This window comes from Salmo trutta, chromosome 23 (assembly GCF_901001165.1).
Source record: "Salmo trutta chromosome 23, fSalTru1.1, whole genome shotgun sequence".
Taxonomy (NCBI): Eukaryota; Metazoa; Chordata; class Actinopteri; order Salmoniformes; family Salmonidae; genus Salmo; species Salmo trutta.
Window position 1 is genome coordinate 37,960,048 of NC_042979.1, and position 27,571 is coordinate 37,987,618.

At 42.0% G+C, this 27,571-nt stretch overlaps 2 protein-coding genes across 5 annotated transcripts in view; both read left to right on the top strand.

The window, feature by feature from the left end:
* Positions 1–2,390: 2,390 nt before the first annotated feature.
* On the top strand, positions 2,391–14,294 carry LOC115159999 (serine/threonine-protein phosphatase 6 catalytic subunit). The gene is made up of 7 exons (XM_029710211.1): positions 2,391–2,526; positions 3,351–3,446; positions 3,678–3,743; positions 3,866–4,007; positions 11,964–12,043; positions 12,153–12,362; positions 12,799–14,294. The coding sequence occupies exons 1-7, from the start codon at positions 2,452–2,454 to the stop codon at positions 13,045–13,047; spliced, it is 918 nt and encodes a 305-aa protein (XP_029566071.1). The 5' UTR covers positions 2,391–2,451; the 3' UTR covers positions 13,048–14,294.
* A 7,143-nt stretch (positions 14,295–21,437) lies between these two features.
* The window catches only part of scai (suppressor of cancer cell invasion), a 35,944-nt gene continuing 29,810 nt past the window's right edge, over positions 21,438–27,571 (top strand). Inside the window, exons 1-2 of one of the 4 annotated variants that reach the window (XM_029710205.1) lie at positions 21,438–21,722; positions 22,505–22,583. The gene's annotated coding sequence lies outside the window, so the exon portion shown is untranslated. The remainder of the gene's footprint in view (positions 21,723–22,504; positions 22,584–27,571) is intronic. The other 3 variants (XM_029710203.1, XM_029710202.1, XM_029710204.1) reach the window with 3 other exon arrangements.

The following is a 27,571-nucleotide window of genomic DNA, read 5'->3' on the forward strand; positions in this document are numbered from 1 at the left end:
GTCATGCACACATTGAGAGAGAGGTTGTTGCCCTGGTACCACACTGCCAGGTCTCTGACCTCCTCCCTATAGGCTGTCTCATCATTGTCGGTGATCAGGCCTACCACTGTTGTGTCGTCAGCACACTTAATGATGGTGTTGGAGTCGTGCTTGGCCACGCAGTCGTGGGTGAACAGGGAGTACAGGAGGGGACTAAGCACGCACCCCTGAGGGGCCCGTGTTGAGGATCAGCGTGGCAGATGTGTTGTTGCCTACCCTTACAACCAGGGTTGTTTAGTCCCAGGGTCCTTAGCTTAGTGATGAGCTTTGTGGGCATTATGGTATTGAACGCTGAGCTGTAGTCAATGAACAGCATTCTCACATAGGTGTTCCTTTTGTCCAAGTGGGAAAGGGCAGTATGACCTGCATCTGATGGTCAGTCTGAGGGGAGGGAACAGTGGTGAGGCTTCCACTCTCCCTCCCTCTGCTATGGGTGGCAACAATGTCATACTCTTTATGACCAGAGTGCATCAGATAGATAGGCTACACGTACAGAGACAGAGGGGCGCTGTTTCGCTCGCTCTGATGCTTTCTCTGGTAAGATACATTCGGCCTCTTGCGAATTGAAGGAAAATTATGAAAACAGAGAGATGAAAGATAAATTATTATATATGTTTTTTTCTTGGTACATTTTTTGGGAAAGCCTGGCTTCCCTTGGCATCCATGAATATGTAGCCTTCTACATCTAGCTACATATTGAACTTCCATCCTCTAACTCCAAGGGCACAATGTATGAATTTATGGTTGGATTAGAATCACCATTATACCCATTGGCCAGTACAGAGAATTAAGTAAAACCACAAGTCCAAATCCCTATCTCAATCCATGGCTAATTTAGGAAAGGGACAATTTTAGCTAGCTAGCTAGACACCGGAGGACAACAACACAATGAGATGCAAGAATTCAAGTTGTTTCTGTCAATTATATATTTATCTTGATGCGATGTGATAGGAGTGAACGCAAATCCAAACCGACCTTGCTCGGATGCTTTCTCTTGTGAGATACATTCAGCCTCTTGGGAATTGGAAGGAAAATCATGAAAACACAGAGAAACGAAAGAAAATGTATTTTCTTGGTAAATATTTGGGGAAAGCCTGTCTTCCCTTGGCATCCACGAATACACACCACTGAGTAGCACTGCATTATTTCTGCTTCATGCACCAATTCATCGATATTAAAAAAGACACAAGCCGCTAATAATATCAACGCAAGTTTATCGGAGCTCTTTGCAGCTGCAGTGCTGGTTGAAGCCGTAGGCCTATTAGTGCACTTGATTTGCTCTCTGGGCCTGCCGGGTAGGCAGAGTTCTACCTCCAGACACATAAAATGGTTAAAATTGGGAACACTTTGCCTTCCCAGCACTAGGGCTGCTGAATCAAGTGCACCTACTGCCAATAGCGCGAAATATAGTAATGCAAGGCATTATTGTTGGGTTTTTTACAGAAATGTTTGGTGATCGACTAGGAAATCCTTGGAGATTGAATAGTGGGTTGGTGATCACTGTTATAGAGGGTGCAACGGGGTAGAGAGGGAGCATACTTACTTTAAGATCACACAGGACACCAGATAAGATAGGAGAATTACACCAAATATGGCAGACTGAGCCTAGCCCCCCAGGCCGGCTGTCTAGCTCCTGCCTTTCTTTTCTTTGGATTGGTGGATACCTCATTATTGTAATCTTATTTTGAATATGCGATGAGGGTTGTTGACGTCAAACGCCTGTATTCAATGGAGAGAGATGATATGCTACTAGCCTCATTTCATAAATATGCATAGCCATCTCCGATATAAAGTGCTTTTTCTCAAAATGTCCTACTTATATCAGTACACTCGTAACAAGTTAAGCATTACAAAACGTATATTCGATCAAATAAACTTTAAGTAGCATATATAAAAAATGTGTTGACCAAATTCAACACTCTCGTTGACTCTTTCCTTGGTGGAGGGAGACCGATTTTTCGCTGAGTTCGCTCTCTCTTCCTCTATGTTTATACCGACTAACATCACATGCGCACTAGCACTCAGTGCACACTGCGCACAGGGAGCATGGAGAGCAGCGTCTATGTTGTCAAGTCATCCAAAAACATTGCAGACATTGGATAAAAATAAAATGTTTAATATCTTCGGTTGTGAGTGATGGAAACAAGTCGGCCTCAGCGACAATTATTTGAATAATTCAATGGATGATTTTTGCACACAGGTGATGACTAAAGTGTCTTATTACGATTTTTCTAATCTGACATCTCTATGTGACAGTCTTTGGAAATTGTATTTCTGCGCCGGGCGTCAATTAAGCTGCAGTACCGAAGCAAAACTGTAGGAGCAGTCGAAACCGTGCTTTAGACCGGAACCCTGGCCCATTGCTCGAGATGCGCATACACTTCCTATTTGTCTGAAGTTCTTGTTTTTAAAATGGCGCCGTTAGACTTGGATAAGTATGTTGAGATTGCAAGACAGTGCAAATATTTACCAGAAAACGACTTAAAGGTGAGCATGAATATTATTTTTTATTCGTGTACTTAATCAATATCCCTATGTTAGTACATTGGCTCTGGCTATATCAATCATATTGCGACATCAATATGGCTGGCTAAGCTAGCATGATTTCCGACTTCAGCTAAATGAAGGCAGCTAACGTTAGCCAGTACAGTAGCTTGCCTGTTAGCCGAACACGTCAAACCTTGGGATAGTCACGATAGAATATATGTATATTCTTGCTATTAGATATCTTGCTATCTAGTTAGACCTGTGAGCTAGATATGCAGATGACTACCGTTAACGGTAACTAACGTTCGTGGGCTAGCCATGGTTTGTGAACTAACAGGCTAACGCGTTAGCGCTGTAGCAGATTACTATATAGGAAGGATACTAGCTTTCAGCACATACATTTATAGTCAGCTAGCCAGTTTTAGTATAGTACAGAGCAAATATTGGTGTCATTCGAAAACAACGTTGTGACCTGAAACCACAACGTTATTTCAATATTGGTTAGCTGATGTTAGACGTATCAATCAGGGCCCAGGAACTTGTAGCTAACTACCATTGCAAACCTAGGTTTAACAAATAACTTGTGAAGAAGCTGGGTTGATCAACTCCACGATATGTACATCTGGTCCATTGATGTGATCGTGGAGTTGAGAAACTCGGATACCTGTGAAGATGGCTCCCATTTAGAGAGGGTTTCTCTGCTGATATGGCCAAATATTCGAAAATTGGCCAATTCAAAGATGGTCGTTTAGAAATAGCAGTAGGTCCCGTGTGCAAGCCTTATTATGCAGCCTAATAATTTTGTCATGTCTCATCCCTCTCAGAGATTATGTGACTATGTATGTGATTTGCTACTCGAGGAATCAAATGTTCAACCAGTATCCACTCCAGTCACTGTTTGTGGAGACATTCATGGCCAGGTATTATCCAATGTTCTTTTTGATACCATTCCCAAATTAATTGGTTCTCTTACTTTTTTGTTTTGTTTTTACATTAAAAATCTTCAATGATCTTCAATGATTTTAAATGCGTTATCCCAATGTGTGGTTGTATTGTTTGAAATTATCAAACAAATCTATCTACTATGCACATTCTGAATATTCTCATTTTATATTCCCATTCCCAATATTCCCATTTCCCACTGTCTCCAGTTTTATGACCTATGTGAACTCTTCAGAACTGGTGGACAAGTTCCAGACACAAACTACATTTTTATGGTAAGTGTGAAGTTGTATTATATTGTTATGCTCTGCTGTAACAAAAATGGAATTTAGAACATAAACTGGATCTGACTTGCGATTGATCTGAACACTTGTCAATGCCTGTCTGTTTTGCCCAGGGAGACTTTGTGGACAGGGGATACTACAGCTTGGAGACATTCACGTACCTGCTAGCCTTAAAAGCCAAGTGGCCGGACCGCATCACGCTTCTACGAGGAAATCACGAAAGCAGGCAGATAACACAGGTGTACGGCTTTTACGGTGAGCAACATGCCTAATTGCTGGGGGCACATCAACTCTAACAACACATAAGACCATATGTATCTTTGTAGGGTCTCGTGCCATAGTTATTGGGACAATTGGCAACTAACCTGGTACCTAGAAGCAAACAAGTAGCTGAATTTCCAGGTTATTATGGTGTAATTACCATTTAACCTTGAGATTAAAGTATACTGAACAAAAATATACACGCAACATGTCAAGTGTTGGTTTCATGAGCTAAAATAAAAGATCCCAGAAATGTTTCATATGTACAAAAAGCTTATTTCTATCAAAGTGAGCATTTCTCCTTTTCCAAGATAATCCATCCACCAGACAGGTGTTGCATCTCAAGTACAGGTCGACCGATTATGATTTTCCCAGCGCCGATTATTGGAGGCCCAAAAAAGCCGAGACCGATTAATCGCCCAATTTTGTTTTTTTTATTTATTTGTAATAATGACAATTAGAACAATACTGAATGAACACTTATTTTAACTTAATATAATACATCAATAAAATCAATTTAGCCTCAAATAAATAATGAAACATGTTCAATTTGGTTTAAATAATGCAAAAACAAAGTGTTGGAGAAGAAAGTAGAAGTGCAATATGTGCCATGTAAAAAAGCTAACGTTTAAGTTCCTTGCTCAGAACATGAGAACATATGAAAGCTGGTGGTTCCTTTTAACATGAGTCTTCAATATTCCCAGGTAAGAAGTTTTAGGTTGCAGTTATTATAGGAATTATAGGACTATTTCTCTCTAGACGATTTGTATTTCATATACCTTTGACTATTGGATGTTCTTATAGGCACTTTAGTATTGCCAGTGTAACAGTATAGCTTCCGTCCCTCTCCCCGCTCCTACCTGGGCTCGAACCAGGAACACATCGACAACAGCCACCCTCGAAGCAGCGTTACCCATGCAGAGCAAGGGGAACAACTACTCCAAGTCTCAGAGCGAGTGACGTTTGAAACGCTATTAGCGTGCACCCCACTAACTAGCTAGTCATTTCACATCGGTTACACCAGCCTAATCTTGGGAGTTGATAGGCTTGAAGTCATAAACAGCGCAATGCTTGAAGCACAGCGAAGAGCTGCTGGCAAAACACACGAAAGTGCTGTTTGAATGAATGCTTATGAGCCTGCTGCTGCCTACCATCGCTCAGTCAGACTGCTCTATCAAATCATAGACGTAATTATAATATAATAAACACACAGAAATACGAGCCTTATGTCATTAATATGGTCGAATCCGGAAACTATCATTTCGAAAACGAAATGTTTATTATTTCAGTGAAATACGGAACCGTTCCGTATTTAATCTAACGGGTGGCATCCCTAAGTCTAAATATTCCTGTTACATTGCACAACCTTCACTGTTATGTCATAATTACGTAAAATTCTGGCAAATTAGTTCGCAACGAGCCAGGCGGCCCAAACTGCTGCATATACCCTGACTCTGTTGCAAGAGAAGTGACACATTTTCCCTAGTTAAAAGAAATTTATGTTAGCAGGCAATATTAACTAAATATGCAGGTTTAAACATCTATACTTGTGTATTGATTTTAACCTTTTAGGGACAGACCAATATCCAATGGTAGAGCGTGGAGCGAAATACAAAAACCTAAAAAATGCTATAACTTAAATTTCTCAAACATAAGACTATTTTACACCATTTTAAAGACAAGACTCTCGTTAATCTAACCACATTGTCCAATTTCAAAAAGGCTTTACAGCGAAAGCAAAACATTAGATTATGTCAGGAGAGTACCCTGCCAAAAATAATCACACAGCCATTTTCAAAGCAAGCATATATGTCACAAAAACCAAAACCACAGCTAAATGCAGCACTAACCTTTGATCTTCATCAGATGACACTCCTAGGACAACCCCTCACTAAACTCAGAATTACTATAAGAAAAATTGGATTACCTTTGCTGTTCTTTGTCAGAATGCACTCCCAGGACTTCTACTTCAACAACAAATGCTGTTTTGGTTCCAAATAATCCATAGTTATATTCAAATAGCTCCGTTTTGTTCGTGCGTTCAGGTCACTATCCGAAGGGTGACGCGCGAGTGCATTTCGTGACAAAAAAAATATAAATATTCCATTACCGTACTTCGAAGCATGTCAAACGCTGTTTAAAATAAATTTTTATGCTATTTTTCTCGTAAAATAGCGATAGTATTCCAACCGGGCGACGTTGTATTCATTCAAAGACTGAACGAACAAAACGGAGTGGTCTCGTGGACGCGCATCTCCAGTGTCACTGTTCCCAGCCTGACCACTCCTGCTGTTCTTCGCCCAGAGACTGCAGACACCCCATTACACTTTCTGGTGCCTTCTGAGAGCCAATGGAAGCCTTAGAAAATGTCACGTTACAGCACAGATGCTGTATTTTCGATAGAGATGCTACAGAAGGACAATAAATTGTCAGACAGGGCACTTCCTGTATGGAATCTTCTCAGGTTTTGGCCTGCCATATGAGTTCTGAAAAACTCACAAACACCATTCAAACAGTTTTAGAAACTTTAGAGTTTTCTATCCAAATCTACTAATTATATGCATATTCTAGTTTCTGGGCAGGAGTAGTAACCAGATTAAATCGGGTACGTTTTTTATCCGGCCATGAAAATACTGCAACCGATCCCAAACAGGTTAAGAAAGGCATTGATGTTTATGGTTAGGTACATGTTGGAGCAACGCAGGACAGGCTAGATAAACTAGTAATATCATCAACCGTGTGTAGTTAAGTAGTGATTATGATTGATTGTTTTTTTATAAGATAAGTTTAATGCTAGCTAGCAACTTACCTTGGCTTCTTACTGCATTCACGTAACAGGCAGGCTCCTCATGGAGTGCAATGTAAAGCAGGTGGTTAGAGCGTTGGACTAGTTAACCGTAAGGTTGCAAGATTGAATCCCCGAGCTGACAAGGTAAAAATCGGTCGTTCTGCCCCTGAACAAGGCAGTTAACCCACCGTTCCTAGGCCGTCATTGAAAATAAGATTGTGTTCATAACTGACTTGCCTAGTTAAATAAAGGTGTAAAAATATATATATATAATCGGTGTCCAAAAATACTGATATCCGATTGTTATGAAAACTTGAAATCGGCCCTAATTAATCGGCCATTCCGATTAATCGGTCGACCTCTAATCTCAAGAAGCTGATTAAACATCATGTTCATTACACAGGTGCAGCTTGGGTTGGGGACAATGAAAGTCCACTTTAAAATGTGCAGTTTTGTCTCACAACACAATGCCACAGATGTCTCAAGTTTTAAGGGAGTGTGCAATTGGTATGCTGACTGCAGGAATGTCCACCAGAGCTTTTGCCAGAGAATTTAATGTTACTTTCTTTAATATAAACCGCCTCCAACGTCATTTTAGAGAATTTGGCAATACTTCCAACTGGTCTCACAACCGCAGAGTATGTGTAACCACGCCAGCCCAGGACCTCCACATCCGGCTTCTTCACCTGCGGGGTCATCTGAGATCATCCACCCGGACAGCTGATAAAACTGCACAATGAAAGAATTTCTTCATAACTGTCAGAAACCGTCTCAGGGAAGCTCATCCACATGCTCTTCTGAGACCAGGGTCTTGACCTGACTGCGGTTCGGTGTTGTAATCGACTTCAGTGGGCAAATGCTCACCTTCGATGGCCACTGGCACGCTGGAGAAGTGTGCTCTTCACGGATGAATCCTGGTTTCAATTGTACCGGGCAGACGGTGTCGTGTGGATGAGCTGTTTGCTGATGTCAACATTGTTAAGAGTGCCCCATGGTGGCGGCGTGGTTATGGCAGCGGCAGGCATAAGCAACGGACAACGAACACAATTGCATTTTATTAATGGCAATTTGATGAGATCCTGAGGCCATTGTCGTGCCATTCATCCGCCGCCATCACGTTTTATCATGATAATGCACGGTCCCATGTCACAAGGATCTGTACACAATTCCAGGGTCCGCACAAGGAGCTTGAGGTGCATAAAGTATGCGAATTTGGCATTCTGAAATTCAAGTACTCAGACATTTTCTCAAGTTGGTACTTCAATTAAAATGAGGAGAACAGATAATGATCAAATACATTTATGAAAAATATTTAAAATGTATTGGTTTTGCTAATTCAATTCCAAGCGGGCTGAACTGACTTTTTTTTATTTATTTTTTACTTATTTTGTACGTAATGTTTCCGGTACCATCTCTTATGACCGAAAATAACTTCTGGACATCAGGACTGCAATTACTCATCATGGACTGGCAGAATCCTTTTTTTCCTTTAACGAGTCTGACGAGCCAGATGCAAATGATATACTCCTTTCTCGGGGACAGGCCCAGATCCCCATGATTTGCGTGGCGATAAAGGGGCCAAACGGCGGGCTGCCTTCTGAGAATTCGTAGGGGATCGAATAAACCCCCACTTCCTTCCATTCTGCTAGCAAACGTGATATCTTTGGAGAATAAAACGGATGACATAAGCGCAAGATTAAGCTACCAACGGGACATTCAAAACAGCAATATCTTAAGCTTCACAGAGTCGTGGCTGAACAACGACAATATCAACATACAGCTGGCTGGTTATACGCTGTAACGGCAGGATAGAACAGTGGCGTCTGGTAAGACAAGGGGCGGAAGACTGTATTTTTGTAAATAACAGCTGATGCACGATATTTAAGTCTCGAGCTATTGCACGCCTGAGGTAAAGTATCATGATAAGCTGTAGACCACATGATCTACCTAGAGCATTTTTATAGCTGTTTACATACCACCACAGGCTGGCACTAAGACAGCATTGAATGAGCTGTATTCCGCCATAAGCAAACAAGAAAACGCTCACCCAGAGGTGGCACTCCTAGTACACGGGGACTTCAATGCAGGGAAACTTAAATCCGTTTTACCAAATTTTCGATCAGCATGTTAAATGTGCAACCAGCGGGGGAAAAAACTCTGGACCACCTTTACTCCACACACAGAGACGCATTCAAAGCTCTCCCATGCCCTCCATTTGGCAAATCTGACCATAATTCTATCCTCCTGATTCCTGCTCACAAGTAAAAATTAAAGCGGGAAGCACCAGTCTAGATCAATAAAAAAGTGGTCAGATGAAGCAGATGCTAAACTACAGGACTGTTTTGCTAGCACAGACTGGAATATGTTCTGGGATTCCTCTGATGGCATTGAGGAGTACACCACATCAATCATTGGCTTCATCAATAAGTGCATCGATGACGTCATCCCCACAGTGACCGTACGTACATACCCCAACCAGAAGCCATGGATTACAGGCAACATCCACACTGAGCTTTCAAGGAGCGGGACTTTAACCCAGAAGCTTATAAGAAATGCCGCTATGCCCTCTGACGAACCATCAAACAGGCAAAGCATCAATACAGGACTAAGATCAAATCGTACTACACCAGGTCTGACGCTCGTCGGATGTGGCAGGGCTTGCAAACCATTACAGACTACAAAGGGAAGCACAGCCGAGAGCTGCCCAGTGACACGAGCCTACCAGACGAGCTATGCTCGCTTCGAGGCAAATAACACTGAAACATGCATGAGAGCACCAGCTGTTCCGGAAGACTGTGTGATCACGCTCTCCGCAGCCGATGTAAGTAAGACCTTTAGACAGGTCAACATTTACAAGGCTTACAGGTCCAGATGGATTACCAGGACGTGTACTGCAAGCATGCGCTGACCAACTGGCAAGTGTCTTCACTGCCATTTTTAACCTCTCCCTGTCCGAGGTAACCTGCTTAAATGACTACCGACCTGTAGCCCTCACGTCTGTAGCCATGAAGTGCTTTGAAAGGCTGATCATGTCTCACATCAACACCATTATCCCAGAAACCCTAGACCCACTCCAATTTGCATACCGCCCTAACAGATCCACAGAGGATGCAATCTCTATTGCACTCCACACTGCCGTTTCCCACCTGGACAAAAGGACCACCTACAGTGAGGGGGGAAAAAGTATTTGATCCAACAGCCAGTTGAATCCCGTGGCGCGTTATTCAAATACCTTAGAAATGCTATTACTTAAATTTCTCAAACATATGACTATTTTACACCATTTTAAAGACAAGACTCTCGTTAATCTAACCACACTGTCCGATTTCAAAAAGGCTTTACAACGAAAGCAAAACATTAGATTATGTCAGCAGAGTACCCAGCCATAAATAATCAGACACCCATTTTTCAAGCTAGCCTGTTATGGCTAGAGGGCAGTATTTTCACGGCCGGATAAAAAACGTACCCGATTTAATCTGATTATTACTCCTGCTCAGGTTTTTGCCTGCCATATGAGTTCTGTTATACTCACAGACACCATTCAAACAGTTTTAGAAACTTTAGGGTGTTTTATATCCAAAGCTAATAATTATATGCATATTCTAGTTTCTGGGCAGGAGTAGTAACCAGATTAAATCGGGTACGTTTTTTATCCAGCCGTGCAAATACTGCCCCCTATCCCCAACAGGTTAAGAGTGTGCTCCTAATCTCAGCTCGTTACCTGTATATAGACTATTTGCATTGCCTCACCTCTCACCCTCTTTTACACCGCTGCTAATCTCTTGTTATCATCTAGGCATAGTCACTTTAATAACTCTACCTATATGTACATATTACCTGAACTAACCGATGCCCCCGCACATTGACTCTGTACCGGTACCCCCCTGTAAATAGTCTCGCTATTGTTATTTTACTGCTGCTCTTTAAGTACTTGTTACTTTTATTTCTTTTTCTTATCTGTATTTTTTAAAACTGCATTATTGGTTAAGAGCTTGTAAGTAAGCATTTCACTGTAAGGTCTACACCTGTTGTATTTGGGGCATGTGACTATTAAAATTTTATTTGATTGGGTGCCGCCAAACCTCACATTGATGGCTAAAATGCCGGGCAAATGTAGATTCATCACTACTCAGATTACAAAATAATCAGTACTGACTTACCACTCATGTATTGAGTAAATAAGTAGTGAAACAACGTATTATTGAGTAGAACTTAAGACAGTGATGAATACTACGGTAGTTTTTTCCCCCCATGCGGTTGTGGCGATATACTGCCATCTGGTGGTGACTAGAAACAATAATATAACATTTAAGTATTACAAATTGATTGTCCTTGAAAATATTAGTACTTGAAAAAGTCCTTGAATTTGATTTGCCACTGTCTGTACGAACCCTGCAATTCTTGGAGTTCTTCCATGGCCTGTGTACTCACCCGACATGTCACCCATTAAGTATGTTTGGGATGATCTGGATCAACGTGTACCACAGCGCGTCTCAGTTTCCGCCAATATCCAGCAACTTCACATAGCCATTGAAAAAGAGTGGGACAACATTCCACAGGCCACAATCAACAGCCTGATCAACTCGATGCGAAGGAGATTTTTTCACTGCATGAGGCAAATGGTGGTCATACCAGATACTGACTGGTTTTCTGATCCCCGCCCCAATTTCTTTTTTAAAGGTATCTGACCAATAGATGCATATCGGTATTCCCAGTCATGTGAATTCCATAGATTAGGGCCTAATTAATTTATTTCAATTTTCTGATTTCCTTATGTATATATTTTTTATTTAACCTTTATTTAACTAGGCAAGTCAGTTAAGAACAAATTCTTATTTACAATGACGGCCTACCCCAGCCAAACGCTAACCCGGACAATGCGGGATAAATTGTGTGCTGCCTTTATGGGACTCACAATCACGGCCGGTTGTGACACAGCCTGGAATCGAACCAGGGTCTGCAGTGATTCCTCTAGCGCTGATATGCAGTGCCTTAGACCTCTGTGCCACTAGGGAACCTATAAATGGGAACTGTAACTCAGTTAAAGTTTTGAAATTGTTGCATGTTGCGTTTTAAAGTTTTGTTCAGTGTAAAAAAATAAAAATAAAAGTGCTGCCAGATTTGTAAAGTGTTCTAGAAATTTAACTTGTTATTTTTTGCAGATGAGTGCCAAACTAAATATGGGAATGCAAATGCGTGGCGATACTGCACTAAAGTGTTTGACATGCTAACAGTAGCGGCTGTAAGTCCAATCACCATGACCTTTCACACTTCTTTGAATGCATGTGCTTTATCTATCTTACATTTTCCCACACATATGAATCAATCACTTACAGAGTTTCTTACCACAGTTGATAGACGAGCAGGTCCTTTGTGTGCATGGTGGTCTTTCACCTGACATCAAGACACTGGACCAGATCCGCACAATCGAGCGCAACCAAGAGATTCCCCACAAGGGGGCCTTCTGTGACCTGGTGTGGTCCGACCCAGAGGATGTGGACACCTGGGCCATCAGTCCGCGAGGTGCAGGCTGGCTGTTTGGCGCCAAGGTCACTAATGAGGTAAACGCATCAAATTGTTGTCCTGAGTAGAGGGCTAACTACAACATCTTATAATGATGATATGAATAGACCTAGACGGTAGACTTGGGTGGTTTATACAGTATACCAGGATATTTTGAAATACCAAAGGTATGATTTTCATTACAGTAAAAATGCTCGGGGTTTGTATGCTACGCCACTGCTTATAAATATAAGTTAACTATCTAAGATGTGCCAAATAAATGATCTCCAGTTCAGGGCTACAGTTATGCATTTGGTTCTCTAAGTGGCTAGCTTGTAAGATCCAGCTTCTTGGTTACAGCAGAGACAAAATCCCCTCCTGGATCAAGATCCCTGCTGCCCAATTTGTTTTGTGCATTTGTGTTTTTTTTCAATTTGAAAGAGAGACCTATGTTGAATACTGAGCTCATCTGTGGTTCTGTTTGACCCATTTCAGTTTGTTCACATCAATAATCTGAAGCTGATTTGCCGTGCACACCAGCTGGTCCATGAGGGCTACAAGTTCATGTTTGACGAGAAGCTGGTGACGGTGTGGTCCGCACCCAACTACTGTTACCGCTGTGGAAACATTGCCTCTATCATGGTCTTCAAAGACGTGAACACGCGGGAGCCCAAGCTGTTCCGCGCCGTGCCCGACTCGGAGCGGGTCATCCCGCCCAGAACAACAACACCTTACTTCCTCTAATCACAAGAGCCATTTTGTTCACTCCAAAAATAGCCCGTTGCCTCTTTCCCTCACCCATTTCCCGTTTGCAGTCTTAAGGAAGTGGATAGGTGTAACTAAGAAATTACAATACAATGGCTTCACCTTGGTCTGGTCCAGGACTACCTATAGCTCTTACCCCTTCAGTGTTTACAGATCTGAAGGAATGAGATGTGTATTAACAACATGATGTAAGCTACCCCCCGGCCTCATTGAAAGGTTGAGCTGTCACTAATTTGTTTACTTTACATCTGTCTCATCCCTTTAGATCTGCAAAAACCTAAGTGATAGATGCTTCTGGACTGAATCTTGTAATATGTTTAGGGGATCTATCTATATTTCTTAAACCTATCTGGTTTGTTGTCATCTGCAAAGGGTTAGTGGTTTTGGGACTGGGCTATTGTCCCCACTGTCAACTACCCCCCCAGCTTCTCCCAACATTTTCTTTCTTGAAATATCCCATCTCAGTCCTGCCTCATCCCCTTGATAGTATTTGATGTTGCCAAATGCATATTTGTTTTTGTAGAATAACATTGTTGCATTGGATGAATTGACTCAATAGTACTGTTGGCCCTTAATTTCAATTGAAGCCCTATCTTTATACTTCACGCCAATACTCCTGATTTTCATTTCTACTCCCTCAAATTCTATTTGATGTGAGTAAATGGGACACGCTGTTCCTATTAAATGTAATTGTAGCCAACAGTGTATTTGTATGAATATGTTTTGCAGCTTTGTGCACATTCAACGGTCATTCATCTACTCTGCTTCTTTATAGGGATATTATCATATGCTGTCGCGGATTGAATTCCTTGAATTGCACTGTGTCTCAGAATTCCATGTTAACTATTGAATGGAATTCAGTGATGTGTGAGTTTTATCGTTCCAGCTGGGTCGATATCGCAATTACTCTAAAGGCATGTCAGATCTGATACTATGGACTTTCAGCTGTAATCTATAGAAGAAAACAGTTTTATCCTCGTGCCGTACTATCTTCACAGATATTATTTCCACCGAAGACAGCAACTTAAGTATGCTGTTGTTGTTTTTTAAACCAGATCAGGGTGATTGGGGAGGGGTTAAGTCTTGGGGACTGAGTGGGCGATTAGGCTTTTGTACATTCAAATAATTGTATTGATTATTTCTCCTATTTTTTTCTGATTTGTTGTATTTTATTATTGTAGACCGCAATCAACCTACCAATTGAAAATAAAAAGCCTTTAACTTAAGTACCTGTTTATTTTGTTAAAATATCCAACGGTGATTGTTGCATTTGTGGCAGACCAGCTGGCATCCTGACTAGACTACGTTGGTGTGCAAATAAACCGCCAGTCACTAGAGAACAAACTGGATGAGCTCCGTTTGAGACTATTCTATCAACGGGACCTGAAGAACTTTAATATTCTATGTTTCATGGAGTTTTGGCTGAACAAGAACATGGATAATATACTGCTGGCTTTTCCATGCATTGTCAAGACCGGTCAGCATCCTCAGGTAAGATGAGGGGTCTGTCTCTTCGTTAACTAACTGGTGCATGATCTCTAATGTTAAGTCTCTGTTTTTGCTTGCTTGAGTTACCAAACCTCATGATAAGCTGCAGACCATATTATTTACCATGAGAGTTATCTATTTTTCGTAGCTGTCCATTTACCACCACCAAACTGAGGCTGTCACTAAGACCGCACTCAACGAGCTGTACAGTCATGGCCAAAAGTTGAGAATGACACAAATATTAATTTCCACAAAGTTTGCTGCTTCAGTGTCTTTAGATAGTTTTGTCAGATGTTACTATGGAATACTGAAGTATAATTACAAGCATTTCATAAGTGTCAAAGGATTTTATTGACAATTACATGAAGTTGATGCAAAGAGTCAATATTTGCAGTGTTGACCCTTCTATTTCAAGACCTCTGCAATCCGCCCTGGCATGCTGTCAATTAACTTCTGGGCCACATCCTGACTGATGGCAGCCCATTGTTGCATAATCAATGCTTGGAGTTTGTCAGAATTTGTGGGGTTTTGTTTGTCCACCCGCCTCTTGAGGATTAACCACAAGTTCTCAATGGGATTAAGGTCTGGGGAGTTTCCTGGCCATGAACCCAAAATATCGATGTTTTGTTCCCCTAGCCACTTAGTTATCACTTTTGCCTTATGGCAAGGTGCTCCATCATGCTGGAAAAGGCATTGTTTGTCACCAAACTGTTCCTGGATGGTTGGGAGAAGTTGCTCTCGGAGAATGTGTTGGTACCATTCTTTATTCTTAGGCAAAATTGTGAGTGAGCCCACTCCCTTGGCTGAGAAGCAACCCCACACATGAATGGTCTCAGGATGCTTTACTGTTGGCATGACACAGGACTGATTGTAGTGCTCACCTTGTCTTCTCCGGACAAGCTTTTTTCCGGATGCCCCAAACAATCGAAAGGGGATTCATCAGAGAAAATGACTTTACCCCAGTCCTCAGCAGTCCAATCCTTGTACCTTTTGCAGAATATCAGTGTGTCCCTGATGTTTTTCCTGGAGAGAAGTGGCTTCTTTGCTGCCCTTCTTGACACCAGGCCATCCTCGGTCTTCACCTCACTGTGTGTGCAGATGGACTCACACCTGCCTGCTGCCATTCCTGAACAAACTCTGTATTGGTGGTGCCCCGATCCCGCAGCTGAATCAACTTTAGGAGACGGTCCTGGCGCTTGCTGGACTTTCTTGGGCTCCCTGAAGCCTTCTTCACAACAATTGAACCACTCTCCTTGAAGTTCTTGATGATCCGATAAATGTTTGATTTAGGTGCAATCTTACTGCCAGCAATATCCTTGCCTGTGAAGCCCTTTTTGTGCAAAGCAATGATGACGGCACGTGTTTCCTTGCAGGTAACCATGATTGACAGAGGAAGAACAATGATTCCAAGCACCATCCTTCTTTTGAAGCTTCCAGTCTGTTATTCAAACTCAATCAGCATGACAGAGTGATCTCCAGCCTTGTCCTCGTCAACACTCACACCTGTGTTAATGAGAGAATCACTGACATGATGTCAGCTGGTCCTTTTGTGGCAGGACTGAAATGCAGTGGAAATGTTTTTTGGGGATTCAGTTCATTTGCATGGCAAAGAGGGACTTTGCAATTCATCTGATCACTCTTCATAACATTCTGGAGTATGTGCAAATTGCCATCATACAAACTGAGGCAGCAGACTTTGTGAAAATTAATATTTGTGTCATTCTCAACTTTTGGCCACGACTGTATAGGGCCATAAGCAAACAAAAAAATGCACACCCAGAGGCGGTGCTTTTTGTGGCCGGTGATTTTAATGCAGGGAAACTGAAATCCGTGTCCACATCACTAAGGATCTATCATGGTCCAGACACATCAACACGGTCATGAAGAGAGCACGACAACACCCCTTCCACCTCTGGAGGCTGAAAAGATTTGCCATGGGCCCTCAGATCCTCAAATTCTGCAGCTGCACCATTGAGAGCATCTTGACTGGCTGCATCACCGCTTGGTATGGCAACTACTTGGCATCTGACTGCAAGGGACTACGGAGGGTAGTGCGTATGGCCAAGTACATCACTGGGGCAGGGAGCTCACTAGGTCCCTGCCATCAAGTTCACAGTTGTCTTGAAAGCACCATAAATCCAGAGAATGCCAGACTGATGAAAGTTTGACAAAATTTGCCCAGAATGACCGCTGCTCCACGGTCCTGTTCAAGTAAGGTGAGTCCAAAAATGTCTTGCTGCTGCATAAATGATGTAATATGCCAGGGAGATATGTATACTGTAGCTAAGAAAGTAATACTAAGTGTATGTTGTGTAGTAAGCTGTTAGTAACCCATCTGCCTCACCCTAATATTTTGGTCCCTTTCCCCCTCATAACTTAGCCTACTGTTCTGACTTGGTTGGTGGTGCACATGTAGCCTGTTTTAGAGAAATGTAAACATAAAATATTGTAAGAGCTTTCATTGCTTATATGCCCCCTTTATTTATCCTACGGTTCTGACTTGGTGTACAGGGAGAATACTGTAAGAATGGCCCATGTTCTGAATTCTGTCGCTGTATATTTCAAAAGTGCTGAACTAATAGTTATATTGACTACGTCCGTCCTAGCTCGCGCATTGTCAATCGAAATTACGGATTGTCTCTTATCTGCTCGTCGTCCCCTTATGCTGTAGTTTGTACATCTGAATTGTTAGTAGAAACCACTTTTTTTTTTTAAGGCAGTAAATGAGGCTGAATTAACTGTTTCGCTGCCAGACAAGGATTCACTCTGTGGTGCTGAAAAAAAGCTCTGCTGTTGGGACAGCTTTATGTAGGTCCTAACAGTGTGGGCAGCATTTGTCACCGCTATAGTGCAATTAATGTATTGTTTAGTGTTGTGTAGTGGCTTTGCTGGCATGCATCAATTTCTGTTGAGTTTGCCCCACCCAGATTTACATGCAGAAATTGTCATTGCTTTCTGCTACTGTATGGCAAGCTGTGCCGATGCACCAAGTCTGGAACAAACAGTTGCCCTGAACAGCTTCTATCCCCAAGCAATAACACTGCTAAATAGTTCACCAAATACAGTGCCTTCAGAAAGTGTTCACACACCGACTTTTCCCCCCCCAAAAATGTAACAAAATGGGATTAAAATGTATGTCTTTATTTTTACAACGATCTACACAAAATCCTTGAACCTGAAAGTGGAAGAAAGATTAACATTTGAAATGTGTATGAAAAATGTATGAATGTTTGAAAAATACAACTCTTTATTAGATAAGTATTCAGCTTAAGCGATTACAGCTTAAGGTGTTTTGCCATAGATTTTCAAGCATATTTAAGTCAAAACTGTAGCTAGGCCACTCGAGCATTCACTGTCTGCTTGGTAAGCAACGCCAATGTACAGTGCATTCAGAAAGTATTCAAGCCCCTTGACTTTTTCCACATTTTGTTACATTACAGCCTTATTCTAGAATGGATTAAATTGTTTTTTTTCCTCATCAATATACACACAATACCCCATAATGACAAAGCAAAAACAGCTTTTTAGAAATGTTGGCAAATGTATAAAGAAAAACCCCGAAAATATCTCATTTACTTAAGTATTACTCAGTACTTTGTTGAAGCACCTTTTGGCAGCAATTTACAGCCTCGAGTCTTCTTGTGCATGACGCTACAAGCTTGGCACACCTGTATTTGGGGAGTTTCTCCCATTATTCTCTGCAGAAACTCTCAAGCTCTGTCAGGTTGGATGGGGAGCATCGTTGCACAGCTATTTTCAGGTCTCTTCAAAGATGTTTGATCGGGTTCAAATCCGGGTTCTGTCTGAGCCACTCAAGGACATTCAGAGACTTGTCCCGAAGCCACTCCTGCGTTCTCTTGGCTGTGTGCTTAGAGTTGTTATCCTGTTGGAAGGTGAACTTTCACCCCAGACTGAGGTCCTGACCACTCTGGAGCCGGTTTTCATCAAGGATCGCTCTGTACTTTGCTCCGTTCTTCTTTCCCTTGATCCTGACTAGTCTCCCATTCCCTGCCGCTAAAAAAACTCCCCACTGCATGATGCTGCCACCACCATGCTTCACTGTAGGGATGGTGCCAGGTTTTCTCCAGATGTGACACTTGGCATTCAGGCCAAAGAAAGACCATGAAAAACAAGTTGAGTCCTTTAGGTGCCTTTTGGCAAACTCCAAGTGGGCTGTCATATGCCTTTTACTGAGGAGTGGCTTCCGTCTGGCCACTCTACCATGAAGTCCTGATTGGTTTAGTGCTGCAGAGATTGTTGTCCTTCTGGAAGATTATCCCATCTCCACAGTGAGTTCTTTGTCACCTCCCTGACCAAGGCCCTTCTCCCCCGATTGCTCACTTTGGTTGGGCATCCAGCTCTAGGAAGAGTCTTAGTGGTTCCAAACTTCTTCCATTTAAAAATGGAGGCCACTATTCTTGGGGACCTTCAATGGTGCAGAAATGTTTTGGTACCCTTCCCCAGATCTGTGTGTTTTTCTGGATTTTTTTGTTGTTATTCTGTCTCTCACTGTTCAAATAAATCTACCATTAAAATTATAGATTGATCATTTCTTTGTCAGTGGGCAAACGTACAAAATCAGCAGGGGATCAAGTACTTTTTCCCCTCACTGTAATTCCACTTTGACATGAGTTGTGTGTAGGCAAGTGACAAAAACACACATTGACCTTTTTTTCTCTTTTAACTCATCACATATGCTGCTGTTACTGTTGATTATTTAAATATTCTGGTTCCTAGTCACTTTACATATACAGTTGAAGTCGGAAGTTTTACATACACCTTAGTCAAATACATTTAAACTCAGTATTTCACAATTCCTGACATTTAATCCTAGTAAAAATTCCCCGTCTTAGGTCAGTTAGGATCACCACTATTTTAAGAATGTGAAATGTCAGAATAATAGTAGAGAATGATGTAGTTCAGCTTTTATTTCTTTCATCACATTCTCAGTGGGTCAGAAGTTTACATACACTCAATTAGTATTGGTAGCATTGCCTTTAAATTGTTTAACTTGCCTTCCACAAGCTTCCCACAATAAGTTGGGTGAATTTGGGGCCATTCCTCCTGACAGAGCTGGTGTAACTGACTCAGGTTTGTAGGCCTCCTTGCTCGCACACGCCGTTTTCAGTTCTACCCACACATTTTCTAGAGGATTGAGGTAAGGGCTTTGTGATGGCCACTCCAATACCTTGACTTTGTTGTCCTTAAGCCATTTTGCCACAACTTTGGAAGTATGCTTGGGGTCATTGTCCATTTGGAAGACCCATTTGCGACCAAGCTCCAACTTCCTGACTGATGTCTTGAGATGTTGCTTCAATATATCCACATAATTTTCCTACCTCATGATGCCATCTATTTTGTGAAGTTCAACAGTCCCTCCTGCAGCAAAGCACCCCCACAACATGATGCTGCCACTCCCATGCTTCACGGTTGGGATGGTGTTCTTCGGCTAGAAGCATCCCCCTTTTTCCTCCAAACATAACGATGGTCATTATGGCCAAAGAGTTATATTTTTGTTTCATCAAACCAGAGGACATTTCTCCAAAAAGTACCATCTTTGTCCCCATGTGCAGTTGCAAACCGTAGTCTGGCTTTTTTATGGCAGTTTTGGCTTCTTCCTTGCTGAGCGGCCTTTCAGGTTATGTTGATATAGATACTTTTGTACCTGTTTCCTCCAGCATCTTCACAAGGTCCTTTGCTGCTGTTCCGGGATTGATTTTCACTTTTCGCACCAAAGTAAGTTCATCTCTGGAAGACAGAACACGTCTCCTTCCAGAGCGGTATGACAGCTGCATGGTCCCATGGTGTTTATACTTGCGTACTATCGTTTTTACAGATGAACGTGGTACCTTCAGGTGTTTGGAAATTGCTCCCAAGGATTAACCAGACTTGTGGAGGTCTACAATTCTTTTTCTGAGGTCTTGGCTGATTTTCTTTTGATTTTCCCATGATGTCAAGCAAAGAGGCACTGAGTTTGAAAGTAGGCCTTGAAATACATCCACATGTACACCTCCAATTGACTCAAATGATGTAAATTAGCCTATCAGAAGCTTCTATAGCCATGACATCATTTTGTGGAATTGTCCAAGCTGTTTAAAGGCACAGTCAACTTAGTGCATGTAAACTTCTGACCCACTGGAATTGTGATACAGTGAATTATAAGTGAAATCTGTCTGTAAACAATTGCTGGGAAAATGAAGTATTGTGCACAAAGTAGATGTCCTAACCGACTTGCCAAAACTATAGTTGGTTAACAAGAAATTTGTGGCGTGGTTGAAAAACGAGTTTTAATGACTCCAACCTAAGTGTATGTAGATTTCCGACTTCAACTGTCTGTACACACTGTATATATCTCAATTACCTCGTAAACCTGCACATCGACTCGGTACTGGTACCGTGTGTGTGTATATATATTATACCAAAGTTATCGTAACTCCGAGTGTTATCCTTTTTCTATTATTTTTCTCGGCCTTGTAGGGATGGGGCTGTAATTCAACATGTCAGTATTAGCCTACACCTGTTGTTTATGAAGCATGTGACAAATACAATTAGATTGGATGTCAGAAGTGGGATGGCGCAACTACCCGAACTATTTTTAGATTGTGATTAGCATACTTCAGTTGACTTGAAGTCAGGGTTTTAGCCCTGCAGTGGTTGCACTGAGTTACACTTTGGTCATCATTTACTTTCATACATGATTTGAAGCTATCATAATTAAAGGAATATATTATATCCTTGTGTTTTTGATTATGATAACCTTCGGCAGTTTGACTAATTCAAGTATCTCATGAAAATATAAGTTCATACTTCAAAATCAAGGTGTTTATTTCATTTATGGAAATGACTGGAACTCTTAGACAGGTTTTAACCAGGTAGCAAAGACGACTGACTGACTGAAAACGTGCCCCTCGTGCAGAACGTTGACGCTTTTTCTCCATTCACCCTCCTCCTTCCACAGTCTGAGCACACACATACAACCTCCCGCAGTTAGTTTGACTGCCATCGGCTTGGTGCACCACTGTTCCGTTTCCTTTTCCTAGTGTAAAACAGCTGTAAATGACAGTGCGGCACTGCATTGGAGGCTCTGACTTAAAAGGGTTCATACATTTACACCTGGATACGGTTGATCTCGGGACGACAGGGTGGAGACATCAGGACTGAGTCAGGTAGTTAGCCAGTTTAGCTAACTAGCTAACGTTAGCCAGTATATTTGTAGTAGTCGAGAAATGGCTAGCTAGCTATATTTTCTTTAGCTGGCTAGCTACAGTAGCTACGTATCCAACTGCCCAGCTGTTTACGCAGCTAACTAGTAGCTGGGTGAAATTGGTTGCACATCATTGGCAAGTTGCTTAGATTGATGCATTGCTAATAGCATGCATTGATTGCATAGACAAAAGAATCGAGATACAATAACGGGTTTGCATTGCCAAGTAGTGGAAAGGCAATTTTTTTTCATGCACGCTTCCATATCTTCCTAGCTAGTAACCTTTACGTTACCAACTAGCTGTCTAGGTTTACTAACGTTAGCTAGTTTACAGGTACACGCATTATTGATTTGATTAATTGTATCTTTATTTAACTAGGCAAGTCAGTTAAGAACAAATTCTTATTTTCAATGACGGCCTAGGAACAGTGGGTTAACTGCCTTGTTCAGGGGCAGAACGACAGTTTTTTATCTTGTCAGCTCAGGGATTCGATCTGGCAACCTTTCGGTTACAAGTCCAACGCTCTAACCACTAGGCTACCTGCCGACATGAGTGCACCTTATAAGCTGTCTAGCTAGCTATGTCGTTTTTTGCACAACGTTAAATCGCCCACATAAAATCGTGAATTTACGATAGCTTAGCAAGCTGGCAGTGCGTTGTCACTGTGGCCGTTTAATTTGTGCACAGATTGTCGTTTTAATCAATACCTCTTCACTGATGTCAAAACAATGTCTCATTTTAAGACGTATAGGCACCTATAGGGTCGACCTCTACTGTTTCAAGTGGATTCGGACTTGACACAAGCCTGTCCTGTTCTGAGAGGTGAGTACATTTCATATGATTTCTGTAGCCGGATGATCATATGATCCACGTTATACTCTGGGGATTTAGAATGCAATTGCGTCCAAAATGTCCACTGAAAAGAAATGATGGCAATGAAGCAAATTGTGAATCATACTTTTTGGACTAGAAAGCATACAGCCCATTTTTGTTGTCTTATGGATCAGAATGAATTGACAATCAACTCTCCTCTTGATCCTGTCCCCAGTTATTGCCAATGATAATCATACCAATAACATGATGCTACCATCGCATGCTTTATGATGTGGATAACATCAAAAATTATGTTTGATTGCCCCAGACACTAGCTAAGTTCTCAATGCTGCCACAATATGCTTCCCTTGACAAGGAGGTGTAGCTAGATGTCAAATAAAATAAAATTGTATTTGTCACTTGGGCCGAATACAACAGGTGTAGACCTTACAGTGAAATGCTTACTTACAAACCCTTAACCAACAATGCTTTAAGAAGATAATAAAAATGTGTTAAGTAAAAAAAATAGATAAGTAGAAAATAAAAGTAACAAGTAATTAAACAACAGCAGTAAAATAACAATAGCGAGGCTATATACAGGGGTACCGGTACAGAGTCAATGTGCAGGGGCACCGCTTAGTTGAGGTAATATGTACATGTAGGTAGACTTAAAGTGACTATGCACAGATAATAAACAGAGTAGCAGCAGCATAAAAGAGGGGTCTGGGTAGCCCTTTGAGCTATGGCTTGGGGGTAGAAGCCGTTAAGAAGCCTTTCTGGACCTAGACTTGGTGCTGGTATAGAGGTCCTGGATGGCGGGAAGCTTGGCCCCAGTGATGTACTGGGCCGTACGCACAACCCTCTGTAGTCGGGATTCTCTCGATGGTGCAGCTGTAGAACCTTTTGAGGATCTGAGGACCCATGCCAAATCTTTTCAGGCTCGTGAGGGGGAATAGGCTTTGTCGTGCCCTCTTCACGACTGTCTTAGTGTGTTTTGGACCATGATAGTTTGGAACTTGAAGCTCTCAACCTGCTCCACTGCAGCCCCATCGATGAGAATGGTGGCGTGCTCGGTCCTCCTTTTCCTGTGGTCAACAATCATCTCCTTTGTCTTGATCACGTTGAGGGAGAGGTTGTTGTCCTGGCATCACACAGCCAGGTCTCTGACCTCCTCCCTATAGGCTGTCTCGTCGATGTCGGTGGTCAGGCCTACCACTGTTGTGTCATTGGCAAACTTGATGGTGTTGGAGTCGTGCCTGGCCATGCAGTCATGAGTGAACAGGGAGTACGGGAGGGGACTGAGCACGCACCCCTGAGGGGCCCCCGTGTTGAGGATAAGCGTGGCAGATGTGTTGTTACCTACCCTTACCACCTGGGGGCGGCCTGTCAGGATCCAGTTGCAGAGGGAGGTGTTTAGTCCTAGGGTCCTTATCTTAGTGATGAGCTTTGAGGGCACTATGATGTTGAATGCTGAGCTGTAGTCAATGAACAGCATTCTCACATAGGTGTTCCTTTTGTCCAAGTTTGAAAGGGTGTGAAGTGCAATAGAGATTGCATCATCTGTGGATCTGTTGCAAATTGCCATGACCAGCCTTTCAAAGCACTTCATGGCAACAGATGTGAGTGCTATGGGTCGGTAGTCATTTAGGCAGGTTACCTTCATGTTCTTGGGCACATGGACTATGCTGGTCTGTTTGAAACATGTTGGTATTACAGACTCAGTCAGGGACAGGTTGAAAATGTCAGTGAAGACACTTGCCAGTTGGTCAGCACATGCTCGGAGTACACGTTCTAGAGGTTGACCGATTTAATCGGAATGGCCGATTTTAATTGGGGCCGATTTCAAGTTTTCATAACAATCGGATATCGGTATTTTTGGACACCGATTTGGCCGATTTCTTTTTATTTTAATAAAAAAAAAATGTACATCTTTATTCATCTAAGCAAGTCAGTTAAGAACACATTCTTATTTTCAATGACGGCCTAGGAACGGTGGGTTAACTGCCTTGTTCAGGGGTAGAACGGCAGATTTTTTACCTTGTCAGCTCGGGGATTCAATCTTGCAACCTTACGGTTAACTAGTCCAACGCTCTAACCACCTGCTTTACAATGCACTCCATGAGGAGCCTGCCTGTTACGCGAATGCAGTAAGAAGCCAAGGTAAGTTGCTAGCTAGCATTAAAGTTATCTTATAAAAAAACAATCAATCAATCATAATCACTAGTTAACTACACACGGTTGATGATATGATGATGATACTAGTTTATCTAGCCTGTCCTGCGTTGCATATAATCGCTTAGGTACACGTTGCTCCAACGTGTACCTAATCATAAATATCAATGCCTTTTCTTAAAATCAATACACAAGTATATATTTTTAAACCTGCATATTTAGTTAATATTGCCTGCTAACATGAATTTATTTTAAATAGGGAAAATGTGTCACTTCTCTTGCAACAGAGTCAGGGTATATGCAACAGTTTGGGCCGCCTGGCTCGTTGCGAACAGTGTGAAGACTTTCTTCCTAACAAAGACAGCCAACTTCGCCAAACGGGGGAAGATTTGACAAAAGCGCATTTGCGAAAAAAGCACAATCGTTGCACGAATGTACCTAACCATAAACATCAATGCCTTTTTTTTAAATCAATACACAGAAGTATATATTTTTAAACCTGCATATTTAGCTAAAAGAAATCCAGGTTAGCAGGCAATATTAACCAGGTGAAATTGTGTCACTTCTCTTGCGTTCATTGCACGCAGAGTCAGGGTATATGCAACAGTTTGGGCCTCCTGGCTCGTTGCGAACTAATTTGCCAGAATTTTACGTAATTATTACATAACATTGAAGGTTGTGCAATGTAACAGGAATATTTAGACTTATGGATGCCACCCGTTAGATAAAATACGGAACGGTTCCGTATTTCACTGAAAGAGTAAACGTGATAGTTTCCGGATTCAACCATATTAATGACCTAAGGCTCGTATTTCTGTGTGTTGTTATGTTATAATTAAGTCTATGATTTGATATTTGATAGAGCAGTCTGACTGAGCGATGGTAGGCACCAGCAGGCTCGTAAGCATTCATTCAAACAGCACTTTCGTGCGTTTTGCCAGCAGCTCTTTGCAATGCTTCAAGCATTGCGCTGTTTAAATCCCAGGATTAGGCTGGTGTAACCCATGTGAAATGGCTAGCTAGTTAGCGGGGTGCGCGCTAATAGCATTTCAAACGTCACTTGCTCTGCATGGGTAACGCTGCTTCGAGGGTGGCTGTTGTCGATGTGTTCCTGGCTCGAGCCCAGGTAGGAGCGAGGAGAGGGACGGAAGCTATACTGGCAATACTAAAGTGCCTATAAGAACATCCAATAGTCAAAGGTATATGAAATACAAATCGTATAGAGAGAAATAGTCCTATAATTCCTATTATAACTACAACCTAAAACTTCTTACCTGGGAATATTGAAGACTCATGTTAAAAGGAACCACCAGCTTTCATATGTTCTCATGTTCTGAGCAAGGAACTTAAACATTAGCTTTTTTACATGGCACATATTGCACTTTTACTTTCTTCTCCAACACTTTGTTTTTGCATTATTTAAACCAAATGAACATGTTTCATTATTTATTTGAGGCTAAATTGATTTTATTGATGTATTAAAATAAGTTAAAATAAGTGTTCATTCAGTATTGTTGTAATTGTCATTATTACAAATACATTTCAAAAATCGGCCGACTACTCAGCTTTTTTGGGTCCTCCAATAATCGGTATCGGCGTTGAAAAATCATAATCGGTCGACCTCTAACACGTTCTGGTAATCCATCTGGCCCTGTGGCCTTGTAAATGTTGACCTGTTTAAAGGTCTTACTCACATCGGTTACGGAGAGCGTGATCACACAGTCATCCGGAACAGCTGATGCTCTCATGCATGCTTCAGTGTTACTTGCTTCGAAGCGAGCATAGAAGTAATTTAGCTCGTCTGGTAGGCTCGTGTCACTGGGCAGCTCTCGGCTGTGTTTCCCTTTGTAGTGTGTAATGGTGTGCAAGCCCTGCTTGCGACGGCAGCGTAGCCTAGTGGTTAGAGTGTTGGACTAGTAACTGAAAGGTTGCAAGATCGAATCCCCGAGCTGACAAGGTAGAAATCTGTCGTTCTGCCCCTGAACAAGGCAGTTAACCCACTGTTCCTAGGCCATCATTGAAAATAAGAATTTGTTCTTAACTGACTTGCCCAGTTAAATAAAGGTAAAATAAAAAACATCCGACGAGCATCGGCGCCGGTGTGGTATTATTCAATCTTAGTCCTGTATTGATGCTTTGCCTGTTTGATGGTTCGTCGGAGGGCATAGTGGGATTTATTATAAGCTTCCGGGTTAGAGTCCCACTCCTTGAAAGTGGCAGCCCTACCATTTAGGTCAGTGCAGATGTTGCCTGTAATCCATGGCTTCTGGTTGGGGTATGTATGTGCGGTCACTGTGGGGACGACCGTCATCGATGCACTTATTGATGAAGCCAATGACAGATGTGGTGTACTCAATGCCGTCGGAAGAATCCCGGAACATATTCCAGTCTGTGCTAGCAAAACAGTCCTGTAGCTGAGCAGCTGCGTCATCTGACCACTTCCTTATTGACGAGTCACTGGTGCTTCCTGCTTTAGTTTTTGTTTGTAAGCAGGAATCAGGAGGATAGAATTATGTTCAGATTTGCCAAATTAAGGGTGAGGGAGAGCTTTGTACGCGTGCGTCTGTGTGTGGAGTAAAGGTGGTCTAGAGTTTGGCAAGCCTTGTATTCTTGCACAAATTCATGAATATCTTTTTTCTTCGAAAAATCCAATATTTTTCTGTAAAACTGTTTATAATTGGTTGCTCCTATTCGGCAAAAGGGGAAGTAATATGCTTGAGCTGGTTGGCTTAGACAGCAGTTAGCCTAAGTGTTGGACAGTGTAGAGCCCTTTGGTCATATGGTGATGCAGAAAAGATGCTTGCACGCTACATTTCAGTGTGCGT